Below are 19091 nucleotides of genomic sequence, written 5' to 3'. Positions count from 1 at the left end.
TGTGCGCTTCCTGTGATGCACTTTGCCAAGTCAGAGGTTTACAGACAGTTAGGACATGTGGGGGAAGCCTCCGTCAGTGGGTCATGCCGCAAGCTCAACACTGACTCATCAATGAAGGAGCATGTTTGTGGTCATGAGCAGACAGTAACAGCTGTTGGAACGGAAACAAAACAGACCGGGACCCCTGTGTTAAACCCATGACTGACTCAGGTGGCAACGGCAAATCTGTGAGGGAAGGAGCTTTAATCCATTTAGCCGAGGCTGAGGAGCAGAAGGCAACAGATGGGTCAGATCCAGTCACGCGTCAGCATCACAAATAACGCTGACTTGTTCTGTGGCCTGCTAGCCTACTTCGCTGCTAATGCTGCCACGAACTGTTGACTTCATTAAGATGTCTCTGATGGATCCGCGTCACTACATCTGGACCAGGACTGCATGAAAGACGTGTTGTATCTGGGTGACAATCTGGGTGTCTGTCTGCGTGGGTGTGTCCTCTGGGCACTCAGGTCTCCTCTCAAAGTGAGAGGTCACATTTGACTCTAAATTTTCAAGTGTGAATGTGTATCTCCCTCTAGGTAGCTGGGAGGGGCTGACTCAAGATCATTCTTGACACAAGATCATGTGACACCCAGTCATATGCATATGAATTTCATTGTGCTGCTCACTGAAGTCCAGTCCGTACTGCTTGATCATGACCCCCAGCAGTGGAGCCCCTGTGTGCGTGTTCCCCCCAGCTTTCTGACTCCTTCACCGGCTTGAGCTTCTCCTCACTTGCTCACAGGAGCCACTAGATGGTGGTCAGCTGCTTGTGTCTTCACCAGGATTATCGAGTATTACAGAGTGAGATACAATCCTGAGCCTGAACCATGCAACACAACGGTAGTTTGCTTCACTTGGTTAGCATTTCACTGTTTTCCTCTGCAGCTGTAAGGATTGATGTTTATCACTGACGTGTAAACACTTTGCATAGCAGCATGGAATATATGGTGGTAAACACAGATGCAGCTATCGAGGCACTCATTTATTAACCTATACATTAGCCTGTTGTTTATACTAATCCTCTTCCATATGTTTATTATATAGATTCCGCATAAATATATTTGAACATGATGTTAATATTATTTCCACATTTATTTAGACGTATTCTTAATTCCATATATCCATCATATTTCCTCGGTATACTGTATTTATTCACATATTTATTTAGGATTTTTCGATTTCCAAGCATTTTTCAAATCTAATTCTCAAATTATTATTAATACTTCTTATTACTATATATTTTGTTGCTTAAATTTTAAAGCACTATTTCATCCCTAATTTGACCCCACATTATTGGAAAATTATTTTAAAAATCAATTTTTGTTTATCATTTCCCTTTTGAATGAAGGAAGTTTTTTTTTATTTATATGGGATCTCTTCATGTATTTCCAATACATTCCATTTGGAGTCAGTACATCATATAATGAAATATTTATAATGTATTCATATATTTATCATTTTTTAAAACAATAATATTTAAAAATATTTTTGAGCACTCCATGTTTTGTGTTTACGGTCCCTCCATTTGTCACAATGCTAGGGCCTAAAGGGGTCAAACCAATGTCTTCTGCCTGAGCAGTTGTTGAAGTCCTTATCTGCTCCATAGCAGAAGGCAATGATAGTAAGATGGAAAGATTTTTAACATGGAAAGCTCCAGGCATGTGTTCGTGACAAGCCTCTTGTTGAAATGTAGGACCCAATTAAAGTTTTCTGCAGCGATCCTTAGGATGTATAAAGTTGACAGGAGCGTAGAGTCACGGCTGCAGGTCGTCATGGAAACATCCCATTCTGCAGGTGAAAGCCCGGCCATCCCGCTCTCGGCTTTCAAAACATTCTAATTATACACACAGCAGCTGCTGCCGCTTGCTCCATACTTGTGTGTTTGTGTTGTTGTTCCTGCTGTGTGGTGGCACTAATTTGTATCTGCATGCTGCTCATTTCTTGGTGCCTCTTCTGTAGCCCAAGTCCAGAGAAGTCCAGTCCCCCTCGTGAAGCCACTGAGGGAGTTCAGTTACAAGGCCATGGTTTAAGGAGCATTGGAATATATAACTTTTTTTTTTTTTTTTGGATTGACCTACATTTTACAAATAATACTGAAAAATAAAAAACATCCTAAATCTAAAATAATCTATATCCTAAAATATTGTTTTAAATCCACTCTTATCTGCTGGAAAAAAAACCCATTATCAGCTCTTTTTAAGTGTGTTATTAGTGTGAGTAGGTCATTTGGGTGGTTGCTGTTGCAGAGCATCGTAATTAGCGGGTAATTAGCCGGTTAATCTGGTTTGTTCAGCCGAGGTGGTATGTCATGCTGGTATTTGATAAAACATTATATAAGCAGCGTTTTTCGCTGGAAATGATTCACCTGTCACTGGGAGCTACCGAAATAGTTGGAGCTCCCCTACAGGCCCGTAGAGATTTAAATAGCACCCATTATTGCATAATCCCAAGATTAGTTTACCAAGCAGACTCCAGACCAGCCACAGGGACTGGCTCGAACTAAACAAGTCAACAAATTATCAGTATTCTTAAATGTGACTTTGGGTTAAGCTCTTCAATACCATCCGCTTATGTTCTCCCTGTCTGCTCGTCGTTGTGCAGGCGCGCGTTGCTGCGTGGTCCAGCTCAGGGGCTGACGCTTGATGGAGTTGTGAAAGAGGTGGCCTAGTTGTCCTTCGGGCTCCTCAAAAAGACAACCAGCTGAGGGTTGACCTACTGGGTGTCAGCTCACATTTCTTGACACAACTGCCATGTTTAGGCCGCGGTTGGTGGAGACAGATGGCTGCTCTGGAGCCGAGCGGGCGGCAGAAGGTACTGTAAACTCTCAGCTGTAGGATGGCATTACTGGAAAAACTGTCGGCCTTAATATCCATAATGTGTCTGTAGATTATGATGGATCTCAGAGGTGCTGAAGAGGAAACAGATGGGGGAGGTTTGAAGACAGAGAAAGTTGATGTCTAAAGCACAGTTCATACACATTCAGCAAAAACTCCTTGCTCATGGAGCATCCTGGCCAGTATGCCGTGTCCGGCCTCCTTTCACAAGGAGTTTTATCTGTCTGTTAGTAAAAGAACTCCAAAACAGATGTGGCATTTTCATATAAATATATTACTTCAATGGCTAAAACAATTGAATTATAGACATGAAATAGGTCACCTTAGTGCTTCTCTAGATATGCTAGTTTTCCATTTTGCATTTCCTTGTAACAACTTCATTATATGTTTTCTCTCCAATGTCTTTGGACCAACAATATTAGAGTACAACTGCGAAAACGCTTTCTTTAATAGACAAATCTTGTCAGGATAATCCAGATTATTATGTTGCACATTAATGAGTCAAAAGCATTTAACAACAATGCTGTTCGTAATTCAGTTAAATCTGTTTATTGACCTCGAGGCATTTAGAATGGGACACTAATGGGACTAACTTGAAAACTGCTCACAGAAGCCATAAATAAGTAGTTTGCTCCCGTGACCTGTGGTGACGTGAGGAAGTTCTACATTTCTGATCAGTATTGGTTGCTACCTTCACCTCGAGGTCATGACTGAAAGAATGGCTTGAGCTGACGGGAACCAGCTTCCTGATGCTCAGAATTCTTCTTACACTTTCCGATAAGGCTTGTTGAAAGGAAGGTTTTAAGACCTGTCATATAATGTGCTCCATCCTGGCACAGTGTGATTTGAACACAGCAATGTTAGATTTGTTATGTGAAGGGTGTGTTTTTATTCTGTTGCTAATACAAAACACAATACCACAGCTGCTGGGACCGGGGAGACTGAGAGAACTGGATCTTCATTCATCAGAAGTGACAGTTGGAAGGTCACATTTGAGATTTCTCAGACAAGCCAGGGCATGCATTGTTGTGTTTCACTCTCTGATGGAAGTCTCCAATTTGCTTTTCCTGTACACTTCTGATACATTTGGTTTCCTTGCCTGAGTAATGCTGCGACTGATTTGGGTGTTTGTGAAGCTCTGTGCGTGTGTGGGTGAAGACTTTAACCCCACACTCAAAGTGATTGATAGCGAGGTGAGGCTCCCGTCGGTGGGAGAAAATGTCTTGTGACTGCGTGTCATCCCATACCTCAAATTCAATTACTCAACTGTGAGGGGAGAAAACAGCAGTGTTTGATTTGTTTTTTTAGATTTCCAGTCCTGCGGTAAACACACTGGTCAGGCTGTGGGAACACAAACAAGGTCCCTTGTAAGAAGAAAGTGAATTCTAGGAACAAACACTCAACAAAGTGACATGCTCCATCCATCAGCCAGCTGAAGGGACTGCCTATATTTGGAGAAAAAAACAGAGGATGAGTAAGAAAAGGAGAGCGTGGTTTAGGGCGGGATAAAGAGCCTTAACTGCATCTAGTAAAAGCAATACTGAGAGACAACAGTGTACTGGTTGGGAGTGGAGCAGAGTCAGGGGGAGTGAGGCTCTTCTCTGTAAGAGCATTAGCTGTAGAGTGTTCTGGTAGTGACAGGGCTGTCAGGGTCAGATGGCTGCTCAGCCTGATTACACCGGCTCACAGCAGATCTTCAGCCACACACACTCCACCACTACTGCCAGTTAGAGCAGCAAACTGGCTCAGACAAGACAGAGCGCTTCCTCACACCTGGAGAGAGAGCTTCACTGTGGAGGAGAAACAGCCGCAGAAGTGGAAGAACTTTGAGGACAGGGACGAGTGGAGCGGTAAGTGTGCTGCAGTTATAGATCCGGCTATAAATACAGCTGTGTCTTCATGGCTTCATGGCTCTAACAGGCGGTCAGCTGGTGGTGTTTCAGCTCTGTTGTAGTGCTGTGCTGCGACTGTCAGTCAGCAGTTCAGCCACTCAGGTGAGGTAAGAGGGAAGTGCTGTGTACACAAACAATCCAAGACAGGCATTGTTGCATTCTTTGAGTCGGAGCAGAGGCGGCAGCAGTAAGTCAGTGGAGCTGTTGGTTCTGTAAATGGATTTATCCTATTTGTGGCTACTACTAACCCGTCTGTACTACTAATCGAGGAGCTTTCGCCGCTTCATTGAACTGTCGACGTTTCGCAACTCTATCCCAACCTATATTGATATTCTGGATCCATTTTTAACCTCTTTGCGTCTCGACCTAGCTGGTGACAGGGACACATCCCGCCAGTCAGATGACCACGCACCTGTTTCTCAAACTATAGTTTAAATTCAGCTCGGCAGTTCTAAGCACAAGTACTTGGTCATAAGCAACTGACAAATAACTCAGCAGGCTTTGGGTGAGTAAACTCAGCTTTGCTTTTGATTTAAGAGCTTGAAAGGATCTTTCAGCGAGACAGCTTGAATGTTTATAAATGACTATTGTGAGACAGAGTGGAAGGTGGTTTCCAGTGTTGTAAAAACAAAAGTCAAGATTTTGCCTTCACAACTGTTGCGCTCACACCTCACTCTTCTGCGTGTGAACACGAGCCGCTCCAGCCTGTCATGAGTCATTACAGTATTTCAGTGGCTCTGCATGATGAGGTGCTTGGGAAAGTTAGTGTCACTCTCTAGATGTTGCCTCGCAGGGCAAGAAAGCCTTCCTGCTATGAGGCTGAGGAAGGGAGTTTGGAACCATCTGGAGTTGTTTCACTCAAATAAAGGAGACGTTTCATGATTTTCATGATGTATCATTGATGAGCGGTAGCTGGACTCCCCACACGTTGTTCAAAGTCCGGCCTGTGGGCCATTTGCGGCCCCCGATTAGGGTTCATAAAGTCATGACAAATTTGTTTCAAGTTCTCTTTCTGGGACTACAGTGTGACGTCTCTAGCCCTTTGCTGTCTGTGTAGAAGCAAGAGTAATGTAAGACTTGCTTAAAGCTTTTCCACATAGACACACGTTGAAATTTCAACTCAAATTGGGTCAGGAGTTTCTTGAAATCTTGTTCTAGAGTGAGGGAACTGCTCTGTGAAGAGAAAATGCAGCACTGGAGATGAGATGCCGCTGTGTGTCGAACAGAGGAAAGGAATTCCTGGAGACCCTGGCTCACTAGTGATGCCCCGTGAGCCAATAACACCCCCTCCCTCACCCCATAAAAGACATGTTAATCGCTAAAGCAAACATTAGTGGTGCTCTTTAGACAGTCAACAATGAGCTTGTCTTGTTGTCACAAGTGTGTTTGTTTGTGTCACTGCTGGGGTGGATGGGTGAACACGGATTAGCCAGGTAATCGCTGAGCTTTCCTTGCTTGTATTTATGAGACTTTGGGGGAGGAGTGGATCGGGGAGGTTCATGCACAGGTTTTTAATTGATGCCTCTAAATTGTGACAGTGTGTGTATGTGAGTAGGCCCCCACAGCTAGCCTCAAAACGTGGTAGCAGTGGGTCTACTTTGGGTCTCTCCTGGATGTCCAAGCTGGGTTTGAGTGCAGACACCAAGCATAGAGAAGTCATTTGGGCTGCTTGCATCCAGTTCTTTTGCTCAGGACCCAAAGGGGACCGCAGGTAGGAATATAGGCGCAGATCAACTGGGAAATCAAGAGCATGCAGGGGCACGAGCTGGAGACAAGCGGCATGAAGCTCCGTGGAACCAAGCCAGGACACACATGGGTAGATGAGAGACAGGAGGACCGGTGAAGCTGAGCGCAAGAGAAAAACCATGAGTTCAGGTGGGCTCTCACAGTGGGATGGACAGACTTAAGAGGAGAGTGCAGGCAGGGATGCTTCATAGGCAGCAGCTCTGACTCTAAGACAAGAAGCAGAGTTGGAGCTGAAGATGCTCAGGTCCTCAGTGGGAGGGACAGGGAAGTCCAAGGTCAACATTTGCCTCACAGAATTCTCAAGTTTATATGATGCGTATCTTCTAATATAAATATAAGAATTGAGGCGTCCTGCAGTGCTGAAAACCAAGGTTTCAAACTAACAACATGACTGTTGGCTCTTGTTACAGAATTGCTGGTTGATGGAGTTTGTGCGGCGCAGTGGTGACTACTGCCACGCTCAACACATCTAGACACAGATTGGCATGAATCCGGACCATGCTGTCTGTGGACCCTGAATCTTAAACAGCCGCTGTCCACCGTACCATCAGCCCATGGGGTAACCAGCGAGGATCTGACTGGAGAGGAAGAGCTACAGAGAGACACTGGAAGAAGTGAAAATCAGGCAGAGCGACAGAGACTAACACACAGAGGTGGTCACACACAGTGTTGCCTCCTGGACTCAAGTGTTCCGTCATCTGATGGGGTAAAAGTGCTGTGGATCACAGGACCTTTAAAAATACCTTTCTCAAACTGAGCTGAAGGAGAAGCAGCGGTGACCTGCTGTGAACTCGCCAGAGCAGCTGACTGTGCAGCTGAATCTGAAGGTGAGGGCTGATATTTACACACCAGGCTTTATTTATCACTTGGACGTGTGCTGTGGAATCTCACACTCAACACTATAGAAGTCATTCTAAGAGTTTGTTCTGGAGCCGTCAGACAAATGTCATTGACTGGCTATCACTGAACAATTATTGGCTTTGGTGGCTCACAATGTTGACGTTCAAATTTGACGAGGGGAATCCAGCGTGCTCAGAAAGACACCAGTCACTGGCTCCGTCAGTGGAACGACTCTCACCTCTCCGTCTGAGACCATGTGCTGCGATGAGAATTAGAGCTGTATCTGTGGCGTTATTGATTAAAAGGCATACTTCAGAGAGATTGTAAATTCTGATATTATATATTTTTTGGAAAGAAAAAAAGAGCGAACATCAATTGATGGGGTGCAACAACCCCCCTTCAAATCACAAAGTGAACAGAAATGAGAACATCAATAGATTAAATAAATCATAAAAGATAGTTACAATCTTTTTAAAAATCAGTTTATTGTTAGTGATAACCAGGAATGTTTTTTTTCTTTTTTATGGATTTTTTTTTACAATAACCCACTCAAAATGCAGTTGTCTTTTAAAATAAGCAGAAAAAACATGCCTTGCTTAAAGACTAGGAGGCGCTGTTGATCGGTTGTGTTTTGCCCACAGTCCAAACAAGGTCAATGGATGGCTCTATAATCGAGTTGATAATGACTCGACCAATCCAGGGTGTGCCCTGCCTGAATAGATTCCAGCCCCTCAGAGCAAGTCACAGAAATCCAGGCATTCATTTCACTTGGCCACTTCCTGCTTCCACTGTTCCACAAGTTTCTTTGTGATCAAACAAGTGTGCAGTTTGAAACTAACCTACTTCTCTTGGCTCTCTCCTAAAAGGTTAGAAGTCATCTGCTGGCATCTGAGTTCCAAGTGGCCAGAATGAACCGTCCAGCTCCGGTGGAACTGTGCCACAAGAACATGAGATTCCTCATCACACACAACCCCACAGACAGCACGCTCAGTTCCTTCATCGAGGTGAGCAAGTCCAACTGCATCTGTGTCAGTCAGCTGTGCCCTGGAAACACTCTCAACGTGTCACATTGTCGTCATAGCTCTTACTGAGCTGGGACGCTTGTTAAAATACTTGACATTGTTTGGGAAGGAAGTGGAGTTTTCTGCAGGGTGAATGGGTCTGAGGAGATGAAGAACTTTTGATGAAAAAAAAGAAAAGATTGATGTAAATGAGTAAACAATAGTATCAAAGTTTAATCCAGCAGTGGAAGAAAAAAAAAGATTTATTGAAAATCATCAGTCAGTGCATCAAAAACACAGAAATACATACATATTTGCACACACACTCACTTGTACCGGTATCTTTGTGGGGACATTTCATTGACTTTAATGCATGACCATCCAAAACACATGGCTAACCTCAACCAGGACTCTGAACCAAACTGAAACTGCGGCTTAAACTCGTGGGGATCGGCGAAAGAGCCCCACGAAGCGAAACGTGGATGTGACCACAAGTCCTGAGGAAAGGACTTCAGGTTCAAATGCAACTCAAGAGAGGTGCCTGCTGAGACCAGCCCTGACCCTGGCTATCTGGTCATTTTGGGATACTGAATTTGGTCCATGTGAAGAGTAAAAGTACTCTTTGGTTGCCACTCCAGGACCTGAAGCGATACGGAGCCACCACAGTCGTCCGGGTTTGTGACGTCACCTACGACAAGTCGCCACTGGAGAAAGACGGCATCAACGTGGTGGTGAGGGTGTCAACAGGGTGCATGCAGAGGTAGCTTCTTCAACATTCTCCGTCTTCAGGACTGGCCCTTCGACGACGGAGCGCCACCCCCTAGCAATCTGGTAGATGACTGGTTGAGTCTGTTGAAGAAGAAGTTTCAAGAGGATCCAGGATGCTGCGTGGCTGTTCACTGTGTGGCCGGACTCGGAAGGTGAGGGACGGAATGTTGCGTTACACGACTGCAGAGTCTTTGGTCAGAAGAAGGTGACACCAGTTGGCACACTGGGATTGGAGCCCAAGGCTTCCCCGTCTTTGGTGTTCCTCTGTGTTCTCAACAGCCCACTCTGCTTTACATGCAGGGCTCCCGTGCTTGTTGCCCTCGCTCTGATCGAGAGTGGGATGAAGTATGAGGATGCCATTCAACTCATCAGACAGTGAGTACAGTATCGTATAGTTGAAGTGCGGCAGTACAATCCCATATTATTTATGTGTAATTATATCACACGTAATTTTTGCAACCCTTTAGACGTGTCACGTTCACGCACGTGCATTTTCTTTTAGTTTGTCATTGTCTCATTGTCATTTGTCGTGAGTCGTTCACCTTGACTCACTGGCTGAAAAGAGCTGAGCTAAAGGGCAAAATGGTTCAGCTGATTGCCTTGTTCAGAATGATGATGAGAAAATACCTGATTGATAAGAGAGATGTTGCTGTCTCCCTTAGAGGTCACACACACGCTTTCCACAAAATAAATCGTCCTTCGACAGTTTCAAGCACTTTTTGGAAAAGCAACGTGTGTACCCTGAAATGGAAACACTCCCATCTATCAACGAGATATCGTTGCTTTTGCAGGTTGCGAAATGTTTTATATTAGGACAGGCGTCTCGAGTTCGATGTAGTTTTCTGCTGCCACTGTCATGAAATGAGACGACACCCGCCTGTGTTTCTCTGTGTTTCAGGAAGCGTCGCGGAGCCATCAACAGCAAACAGCTGACTTACCTGGAGAAATATCGATCCAAGCATCGACTTCGCTTCAAGGACTCTCACGCTCACAAGAATAAATGCTGCACCATGTGAACCCGAGCACACTTGCACAGAGACATTGTTACCCCTCAACAACAAGGAAAGCACTCAGGAATCAAACCATTAAAGCCTTGTGTCACAGTCACACACATTCAGATGAGCAAGAGCCAGACAGCCTCCTCCATGGCTTGGTTGTTTGTAAACTATTTTCTATCTTCCTGTTTGCTCCATTGTACAGTTTTTGATTTAGTTTTCCCAAAATTTCCCAAAATATGTGAAGTTTTTAACTCAAAATTAATCAGCCGACATTTGGAATTGTACAGCTAAGAATATTTGCTTTTTGCCGCCGTGGCCAGACTCACTAATCTTACACGGATTAGGGCTTATCTTACTGCTGTTTTGCTTATATTTATCAGGTAATGGGGAAAAAAACATTCTTGTAGTTGCAGCATGCTGGTATCTATGAAGCCATTTGTTTGAGTTTGTAAACGCAACAGTTTTCCATTTGTATATTGTTAACCAGCTTCTGCCTCTGCAAAACATTTCTATTAACAGATTGGCACATACTCGCACATAGAAACAAAGGATGCAATATTTCCACCGAAATTTGATGGTATTTACGAATTAAATATGACTGAATTTTGAGCAAATATCTGCAAGCCAGAATCTAAAAGAACATGTATCAAAAAATACAACAACCAACTGGTTATTGGACGAAAATAATTTGTACTATTATGCTGTTGGAATCTTCATATTCAGTGATTTAACTTTTGTTTTGTCAGCATAGAGTCTGGTCCGACATTTGGGCTTATGGGTGAACATGTGAATTCATTTGATCTTGCGGTTGGTTTGCACTTGCTTCAAAAATGTGTTTGGTGGCTGACACTGCTGCTATTTTTGGTGAATGGCATGGGCTTTATCTTTTCTAATAAAATCCCATAAATGGCTTTCAGTTCTGTCTGGATTTATTTGGTCTGTTCTCTGTGTGTGTTACCTGGTATTAAATAATAGGTCCAACTTTACATAATTTCCCTTGGGATTAATAAAGCTTTTCTGTTTCTGATTTTTTCTGATTCTCATTTTATAATGGTCATCAGTATGTCATTTTGATATATCAATAATTGCATTGTGTCCAAGGTTTGTGAGTGTCTGTGATAATTCACGTTTAGCCTATTCGCTGCAGGTCTGAATGAGAACGTAGTGAATTCTTAATTATAAGGATATCTTGATGAGTTAAATTAACAGATAAAATGTTAAAGACTTGACGCTCAAATGTTATTTATTTTACCGTTAAGTAGTAGCAGTACCTAACTCCTGCCACAGGGCGTGCTGTTCCAGGTTGAAATTATTGAGTGTTCACTTCCGTTTGCTGGACAGCCTTGTGTCGCAGATTCGTCAAAATTTTGCAAGCTTCAATATTGGACCAAAAACGTACATCTGCCGGTTAAATGTATCGTCACTCTATTCATAATGGGTACATGACGCCAGATTAAATTATTCCCGCGACGTCAAGGATGATGGACGGAAACCAAGCAGGTGAGGCATTAGACACGCTCGAATATGTTTCCCGGGGCTTCATGTTAGCTGGGGCAGACTGAAAATAAACACATAAATGCGTTTATTAAATATGTTTCGCTGCCCATTTTGGTGAGTCGCAAAGTTTAACCGATGTGGTCAAAGACACGCGGTAATAGGCGCGTATTTATTTGTGGCAGGCCACCTCTTTATTTGTAAGTTGCACAACGATATGAGTTCATGAATGACAACAACCAACCTACTTGAGTTGAACTGAGTGGCGCTATCGTCAGTTGCTCTAAGATATCTGAACCATGAAAATGTGGTTAAGTCAGATTTTTACTCACGTCTGTCGCTTCGATGGCAATTATAATTTTTATACACCCATTTGAACTCTTGTGATGCGTCTCCTTTCTAGGTGGAACCTTGTTTATGTGTCGACTCTGCAACCTCTTTTCACCCAGTCAGTCACTTCTGCTGGCTCATTGCAGCCAGGAGCATCCTCAACAAGAGCCCGTTGAGGACATCATTGTTGCTCTCCAACCTCTTTTAGGGGAGTCTTTTGAGTCACCCGCTGCAGGTTAGATACGAATTAAGTAGTGGTGAGATACAGTTACTGTCCCTACTCTATATTGCATGTCTTAATTGGTTTGCATTCACCATGTTGTTTAAAATACTAAGTGAAGTGAAATATTCTGTCACTGTTTCGAAAATGTCATGTTGTATGGATTTTTATTTTCACAGCCAATCCAGTAAAGCGAAAACGAGGTAGACCAAAAGGCTCCACCAAGAAAATATGCACTGAACACACAGAAGAGAAAGATGCCATCTCCTTCCTAGGAGAGAAAAATCCAATTCAATATCCAGAAGATGGAGTGGGTCAGTCACGGATTGGCCAGTTTATTTATCTATCAAGAGTAACTCATGTTTCTGATTGTTCCATATCTTCAACTTAGGTGATGCCACACCATTGGGGCTGGAATGTCGGTCTTGTCATCGTCAATTTAGCAGCAGAAGACAGATCCTCAAACACATTTGCTTAAATGCAAGGGAGCTAGAAGATGAAGAAAATTCTATTTCAGATGACGAAGAAGAGAACTGCAAAAATTTTGACTCGGATGGCCATAAAGACAGTTTCCAAAACTGTAAAGGTCCTGGAGATTTTGGACAACGGCGTAAGTCATTATACTTTTTAAGTCACATCAAATTCCTTACTTGTAACTCTGAGTATTACATTACGCAGGGGCAGGAAAATTCAGGGCCTCAAGGAAAACCAAGAAGAGTGGGTTGGCTTCTGATATCCACAGCTCTCAAGTAAATGGACTCGGAAGCAAGAAGACCGTCATTAATGTTGTTCTAACAGAGGAGGAAACCCTTCCAGGTTTGTCTATCCGGATTTAGTTGTCTCCATTGAGTGGTCCTAATATAACATCTCATTAGCAGGTGTTTCAAAAATGATTCCTGTGGAGGATATTTCAGCTGAATGTGTTAACATCCAAGCTCAATCTCAGGTGAGGCAATTTCAATAGCATTTCTTTTATCAAGGTTCATTGTATTCTTCTGTAGCGACCAAGTCCATCTAGCTCCAACCTCCTGCTCCATAGTTGGCTTGTGTGGACCGTAGACTGTTTATATGAAGTCTGTATTTATCTGGTGACTAAATGGTCCAATTTCCTACTTTGTTTTTGAATTCAATTTCAGACTGAAGTGTTTCAGAGTCAGTCAGACCTCTTACCTGCTGAATCTGCATCTTGTGGTGAGGATCCCAAAACAGACCAGGAGCAAAGGTACTGCTCTTTAGAGCATTTATATTTGCCTTATATGCAATGGTGAATTTTGCCATTCACAATTTATTGCATGTGGAATGTGTTGCACTGAATCATATGTATTAAAAGGCATGGATAACCTTTGTCATATCGATTTCTGTCTTTAGTTCCACAACCAATGCCGTAACCACAACATCTCCTGCAAGAAGAGGCTTTCAGGAATATTGCATAAAGCAAGATGCAGCCAAGTACTTTGAATAACTATAATTTGACTTTAGTATTTTTTTTTTGCTGTAAATCATGTATGTTGTTCTGTCTTTTTCCTGCTAGCTCACTTCAGGGCCGGCTGAAGATTTTCACGTGTGAGTTCTGCAACAAGATTTTCAAGTTCAGACACTCACTGACCTCCCATCTCAGGATGCATACGCAGGAGAAGCCGTTTCAGTGTCCACATTGCGACTACGCATCAGCTATTAAAGGTAAGTCTGCTCCAGTCCTCCTGTTGACAAGCAAGTTTGAGTCTTGAAACAATCTAGTTTTATATGTTTTTAGCTGACTGATGTCAGGCTCTTTGCCTTCAGCAAAAAGTTGTGTGTTGATTTCTGGCTGAACTATTGGTCATGTTTTGAAGCAAACCTGAATGTTCACCTAAGGAAGCACACTGGAGAGAAGTTCAGTTGTCAGCACTGCTCTTTTACCTGCCTCAGCCCAGGACATCTCAAGGTATTGTGCAAAGAGGACAATTCTGATCAACCATAATGTAAAACAAAATAGAAGTGTGTTCTGAGGCTTTCAACCTCTGTTTCCCGCTGATCTGTTGATGAAATCTTTGTTCTTCTCCAGGTGCACATCGAGCGAGTTCACATGAAGGTGAAGCAGCACTGCAGCTTTTGTCACAAAAAGTACTCAGATGTAAAGAACTTACTGAAGCACATCATGAAACGTCACAGCCTCAAAGATCCTGCCGTCTACCAGAGCTACCAAAAACTGAAGTAAGACTTCTCTCTCTTCATTTTCCTGCCCTTGTTGGCCCCTGACTAACACGTCTTCCTGGGCAGACTCAAGACTCGCCAAGGCCTCCGAGAGCTCCTCTACCGCTGCCCCACCTGTAATAGGTGCTTCAAAAACCAGCTGGAGCGGGACCGCCACCTTCTGGTCCATGGCTCTCAGCGTCCTTTTGTGTGCCTGTTGTGCGACCACACAGCAACCAAGATGGCAACACTCAGTGCTCACGTGAAAAAGCACCCCTTCTTGTATGTGTGCAGTGTATGTGATGGGAAATTCGTCAGCTCCCATAAGCTGAAGAGCCATCTGACTGAGTGTCACTCAGAACTGGACCAGGAGCAGGTCTTCACCGAGTGCATCAACAGCAGCTTCGACATGCTGCAGCCTGGGGGCGATGTGTTTGCAGACGATAATAGGGAAGACACAGAGGACGGTGTGAAGGAAGTCACAATGGAAATGGGGAGTCAATACTCTTTGGATGAAGGGGTTGTGGATGACAAATCTCAGGATGAAAGTACAGGAGACACCCCAAATCCGTCCCAAGCGGAGGGAGACAGTGTGAGTTCTGATTGGTCAGTGGAGAAGCCTAGTGAAGAGCCGCCAGGCAACGGCCTCGAGGAGAACTCGCAAAACCTGACACCGTATCAGACTCAAGAAGACACACAGCATGTCCCGGACGCTTCGACAGGTCCATCATCAGGATTAACTAACTTGTCAGAAGGAAATGGTTCTACAACATCAGGGAGTGAATGCCAAGCTGCACCTGTTGAAAAGGTACTCGGCTGATAGTTGATTCTAAAATACAGCCAGACAAGCTAAGGTTGTGTCTTACGGTTAGTGAAACGTGTTCTCTTTCTGGCATTCCAGGTGTCTACAGAAGAACCGCAGCATTTCAGTGCCTTTGAGCAAGTTCTGTCGTCACTACAGAAGACTCCTCTCGACATGGAGCGGTACCGGCAGCTGAGGAAGATCTATGGAGAACTTGAATGTCAATATTGTGGTGAGTGGATCAGACATTTGTGTCTCCTCTGATCAGAGTTTTCATTATGTTTCTCTTCTCTCGCAAGGTAAACTGTTTTGGTACAAAGTCCACTACAACACTCATGTGCGCACACACACCAAGGAACACCTGCACTACTGTTCCAGCTGCAGCTACTCCTCCATCACCAAAAGCTCTTTGAAGCGACATCAGGTCCAGAAGCACAGCGGCCTCCTCCTGACGTGCTCTCACCACGACTGTAAATACACAACGCCTGATAAATACAAACTGCAGGCTCATCTGAAGACGCACCAGGAACAGGTATAGAACAACTCGGATACATGTGTGGTGTTTGAGTGGTTTCACTCCGGGCACTCGGGTTTCCTCCCACAAAACACGCTGAGGTTGAAGTAATGGTTATAAATCGCGTCAGTAGTCCATCCCTTGTTCTGTAAGGGACTGGTGACCTCTAACATTCCAGTAGTTTCAACACCTTTCAGGTCGGTAATTCCTGGGAAATGTTCTTCTTTTGTCAGCAGGGGGAGTGTGTGACCTGTCCTGTCTGCCAACACAGGCTTCCAGAGCACCGGCTGAAACAGCACATCAGAGTAGCTCACCCAGGTATCTGATGTGCATCAGTGTAAACACAACTGCTCACCACATGTCTCCCCACACTGAAGGCCATTGTTTCTCACTAAGTGTTAATCTTTATTTTAGTCTTTTCATCACAGTACTTGAAGTGGAAGAAGCTCCAACAGATACAAGTGGCTCTTGAAACACTTGTTGAAGGTCTTTGATCAGAAATCAGACTTTTTATGTGGGTGATTAAGAGGTGCCTATAGCTAATCAATCTCAGGGTCACTCTCTGGTTCTGTCGTAATAGGCCGTTTATTTTCAACATGTATTTTTGATAGACTTCTCTATCAAACTATCAAAAACACTGCGGATTCTAGGAAGTAGAACAACACTGCTGATGCAGTGCTACAGTAAAACAGCTCAACGGCTGACCAAACCTGTATTTTCCGACAAGTTTCCTGGCCTATGATGTTAAACTTTTCATGTTGAAACACTCAATTATGTTTTAGGAAATCAAATGCATATATAGAAACAGAGCAGAATGTCTCTTTGATTCATGTTGTGGTTATGTAACGGTGTCATTAGGCCAACATGAGATTCGTCTGTCACTCGTCATTTGTTATGTGCCTATATAATTTCCTGGGTAAACAAAGTAGTTTTCACTTTTCTCTTCCTCCTGTGTGTGTGTGAAACAGATAAAGTCTCCGGCAAAGGCTTGATGGTGAAGCGAGCAGAGAAGTGTCCTTACTGTGACTCCTACTTCTTAAAAAACAGCAGTGAGTTCCAGCAGCACATATGGGCCCACCAAGGTGAGCTGACGCTCTGCTTTGTTACACACACACACACACACACACACACACACACACACACACACACACACACACACACACACACACACACACTTGCACATCTGTGTGCTTAAATTGTTCAAATTGCTTTGTGCTGACTTCCCCATCTGTCTTGACTTCCTCCTGGCTGCCCTCCACTTGGCAAGATCAAACAGAAGACATATTGCAGAAGGAATTATTCTGGTGACCTGAGCTGAGAATAACTCGAGCATGCAGAGGTGTTTTTTGGTGTTTTCTTACTTGGATAAACAGGCGAGTGATAATGAGGGTTATAAGAGAAAGTCATTGTGCTTGTTTGTGCTGAACAATGCGCCTGATGGTGACGTGAGCTGGAGACGCTCAGAGATAGACTTGAGTTTCAGGAGGAGGTGGAATTGGCTTCTGTTTCAGCCAAATGGAGGTCCAGTGTTAGTGGTGTCTAAGCAGGCTTATCTTCAAGTTTGGTCCTGATCCTGTGTTAGAGGTTGAACATGATGTTTTCCCAGGTCTGAAACCCTTCGCCTGCAGCCAATGCGACTACACCGGCCGCAGCAGAAGCAACTTGAAAACTCACATGAACCGACACAACAAGGAGCGGTGCCACATCTGCGACCTGTGCGGCAAAACTTTCAAATCGAACGTGACCCTGAAGAGTCACAGACTGAGTCACAGCAACGAAGGTTACTCAGTAGAGCATGCCTCATTATCAATCTCTCATTATCAATTATCTCTTTCTGCTCACAACTCTTTTTCTGGTGTAGGAAAGCGGTTCCAGTGCTCCGCTTGTGAGTTCACCTCAGTTTCCAAACCGTCTTTGCTCAGACACATGGAGCAACATACAGACTTCAAGGTCAGAGGAACATGTAGAGATGTGACGCGTGAATTCTCTAACTGTGTTCCCTCTCCCCCTGCAGCCTTTCCGTTGTGCACATTGTCAGTATGCCTGCAACATTGCCGGCCCACTGAAGCGACACTACAAGAAAAAACACCCAGATCAGAAGTATGAAAATGCCGGCCCAGGATTGACTGATCCAGAAGTTCTGAAACAACAAGGTGGACTTTCTCTTCTCATGTCAAACATGCTGGCATGGCTGCGTTCGGTCAGAACATAGCTGGCGACTCTGATTTCAATACAGTGACACACGCTAGCAAAAATATGACATTAAGCAGACCAGGCTCAGAGCTACAATTATTCTGTCTTGGTCATTTTGAAAAATCAGTTTGGAATGTTGACTGTTTATACTGTGAAGGTAGTTTTTTTTGGTGCTCATACAGTATGTTATTGTCAAATGTACTTGGGCTTCTTTACAAAAGTGATATTCTAAGCGGTTAATATATTTCTCAAATGTCTGCAAAAACATATTTTTTTCCTTTTTTTCCAGGTGGTTTGAAATGCCCTGAGTGTGAATTTGTTTATGGCACCAAGTGGGAGTTGAACAGGCACCTCAAGAATAAGCATGGTCTCAAAGTAGTGGAAAGCACCTGGGAGGTAGAGTGCATCAAGCTCTTCTTATATGATGAAGGAAGATGCAATTGTGTCATTAAATGGTGGAATAAAGTGTCTAATGGTGATACAAACGCACAGGAATCATGAATGCCATTAAATATGCAGGTGGGAGAGATGGTGGAGGCGCAGTATGTATCTATGGAGGACGAAGAGCAGCTAACAGAAGCACATGTAGCAGCCTTGCAGGATAACGGTAAAAACGACAGTTTTATTTTATTATTTAAACTAATTTATTAAACAACATATATTTATCATCATATACTGTATTTTAAACAACAGATTTAAGTAGATTATTTAACTGTTGTTATTTCTTCAAACAGAGGCAGTAAATATTCTGCAGCAAATCACAGAGTTTAGTACAGAGACCCACAACGCTGTCACCTCCATGGTCGCCATGGCTCCTGGAACTGTTGCTGTCGTGGAACAGGTAAACAAAACGAATGTTGCCATTTAAATCATGACTGATTTGAATGTTTTTTTTAAAGCTCCAGGTGGCTGATGAGAAGGAAGTCTGTGGCAACCAGCTGATGGTGGTAAACGCTGAGGGGGAGCTGGATGGTAACCAGCTAATGGTGGTGGACGATGGTCACGGACTGGAGGCCCTGACAGTCCTCACTCAGGGAGACAACACCCACCACTACATTGTCTATGTTCAGGAGCAAACGGTGGAAATAAACTAACAATGGTCATATAACATTTCAGATGATTAGTAAGCTAAAACATACCAATGATTGCTTTGCTTTCTTTTTGTAATATTAGCCAACATGTTTCCGTGCATTTATATGAAGCAATTATATATTTTTGGATACCCAAAAGTTTTTAATAAAGCAAAAA

The 19091-nt window shown here is 43.6% G+C and overlaps 2 protein-coding genes across 8 annotated transcripts; both read left to right on the top strand.

Annotated features, from left to right (window-relative positions):
- Positions 1-2689: 2689 nt before the first annotated feature.
- Positions 2690-11110, top strand: LOC128772022 (protein tyrosine phosphatase type IVA 3). Of its 5 annotated transcripts, none has more exons than XM_053888012.1 (7): positions 2690-2850; positions 6922-7338; positions 8218-8355; positions 8991-9083; positions 9142-9272; positions 9421-9495; positions 10019-11110. In XM_053888012.1, the coding sequence occupies exons 3-7, from the start codon at positions 8260-8262 to the stop codon at positions 10134-10136; spliced, it is 513 nt and encodes a 170-aa protein (XP_053743987.1). In that variant the 5' UTR covers positions 2690-2850; positions 6922-7338; positions 8218-8259; the 3' UTR covers positions 10137-11110. The 5 variants fall into 5 exon arrangements, with proteins under 5 accessions (XP_053743987.1, XP_053743991.1, XP_053743986.1 ...); XM_053888016.1 differs by lacking the exon at positions 2690-2850 and adding an exon at positions 4075-4723 and having other exon boundaries at positions 8223-8355; XM_053888011.1 differs by lacking the exon at positions 2690-2850 and adding an exon at positions 4100-4723.
- Positions 11111-11446: 336 nt separating this feature from the next.
- On the top strand, positions 11447-19088 carry LOC128771570 (zinc finger protein ZFAT-like). 3 transcript variants are annotated; one of them, XM_053886999.1, is made up of 23 exons: positions 11447-11618; positions 12016-12177; positions 12342-12476; positions 12554-12772; positions 12841-12978; positions 13041-13108; positions 13299-13384; positions 13531-13611; positions 13694-13842; positions 13995-14086; positions 14207-14355; positions 14422-15142; positions 15236-15368; positions 15436-15668; positions 15884-15968; positions 16619-16732; positions 17257-17430; positions 17512-17600; positions 17665-17803; positions 18133-18239; positions 18363-18450; positions 18578-18684; positions 18743-19088. In XM_053886999.1, the coding sequence occupies exons 1-23, from the start codon at positions 11597-11599 to the stop codon at positions 18935-18937; spliced, it is 3486 nt and encodes a 1161-aa protein (XP_053742974.1). In that variant the 5' UTR covers positions 11447-11596; the 3' UTR covers positions 18938-19088. The 3 variants fall into 3 exon arrangements, with proteins under 3 accessions (XP_053742974.1, XP_053742973.1, XP_053742975.1); XM_053886998.1 differs by having other exon boundaries at positions 13038-13108; XM_053887000.1 differs by lacking the exon at positions 11447-11618 and adding an exon at positions 11648-11729 and having other exon boundaries at positions 13038-13108.
- Positions 19089-19091: the final 3 nt, after the last annotated feature.

Source organism: Synchiropus splendidus, chromosome 15, assembly GCF_027744825.2.
Source record: "Synchiropus splendidus isolate RoL2022-P1 chromosome 15, RoL_Sspl_1.0, whole genome shotgun sequence".
NCBI classification, from domain to species: Eukaryota; Metazoa; Chordata; class Actinopteri; order Syngnathiformes; family Callionymidae; genus Synchiropus; species Synchiropus splendidus.
The sequence above is the reverse complement of the archived record's forward strand: the minus strand, read 5'-3'. Positions and strand labels throughout refer to the sequence as shown.

Coding starts and splice junctions, on each gene's coding strand:
- LOC128772022 (XM_053888012.1), top strand. CDS start 8,260: ATGAACCGTCCAGCTCCGGTGGAACTGTGCCACAAGAACATGAGATTC. Junction 8,356..8,990: donor CGCTCAGTTCCTTCATCGAG/GTGAGCAAGTCC, acceptor TTGCCACTCCAG/GACCTGAAGCGATACGGAGC. Junction 9,496..10,018: donor GCCATTCAACTCATCAGACA/GTGAGTACAGTA, acceptor TCTGTGTTTCAG/GAAGCGTCGCGGAGCCATCA.
- LOC128771570 (XM_053886998.1), top strand. CDS start 11,597: ATGATGGACGGAAACCAAGCAG. Junction 12,773..12,840: donor TGGAGATTTTGGACAACGGC/GTAAGTCATTAT, acceptor TACATTACGCAG/GGGCAGGAAAATTCAGGGCC. Junction 13,385..13,530: donor AAAACAGACCAGGAGCAAAG/GTACTGCTCTTT, acceptor TTCTGTCTTTAG/TTCCACAACCAATGCCGTAA.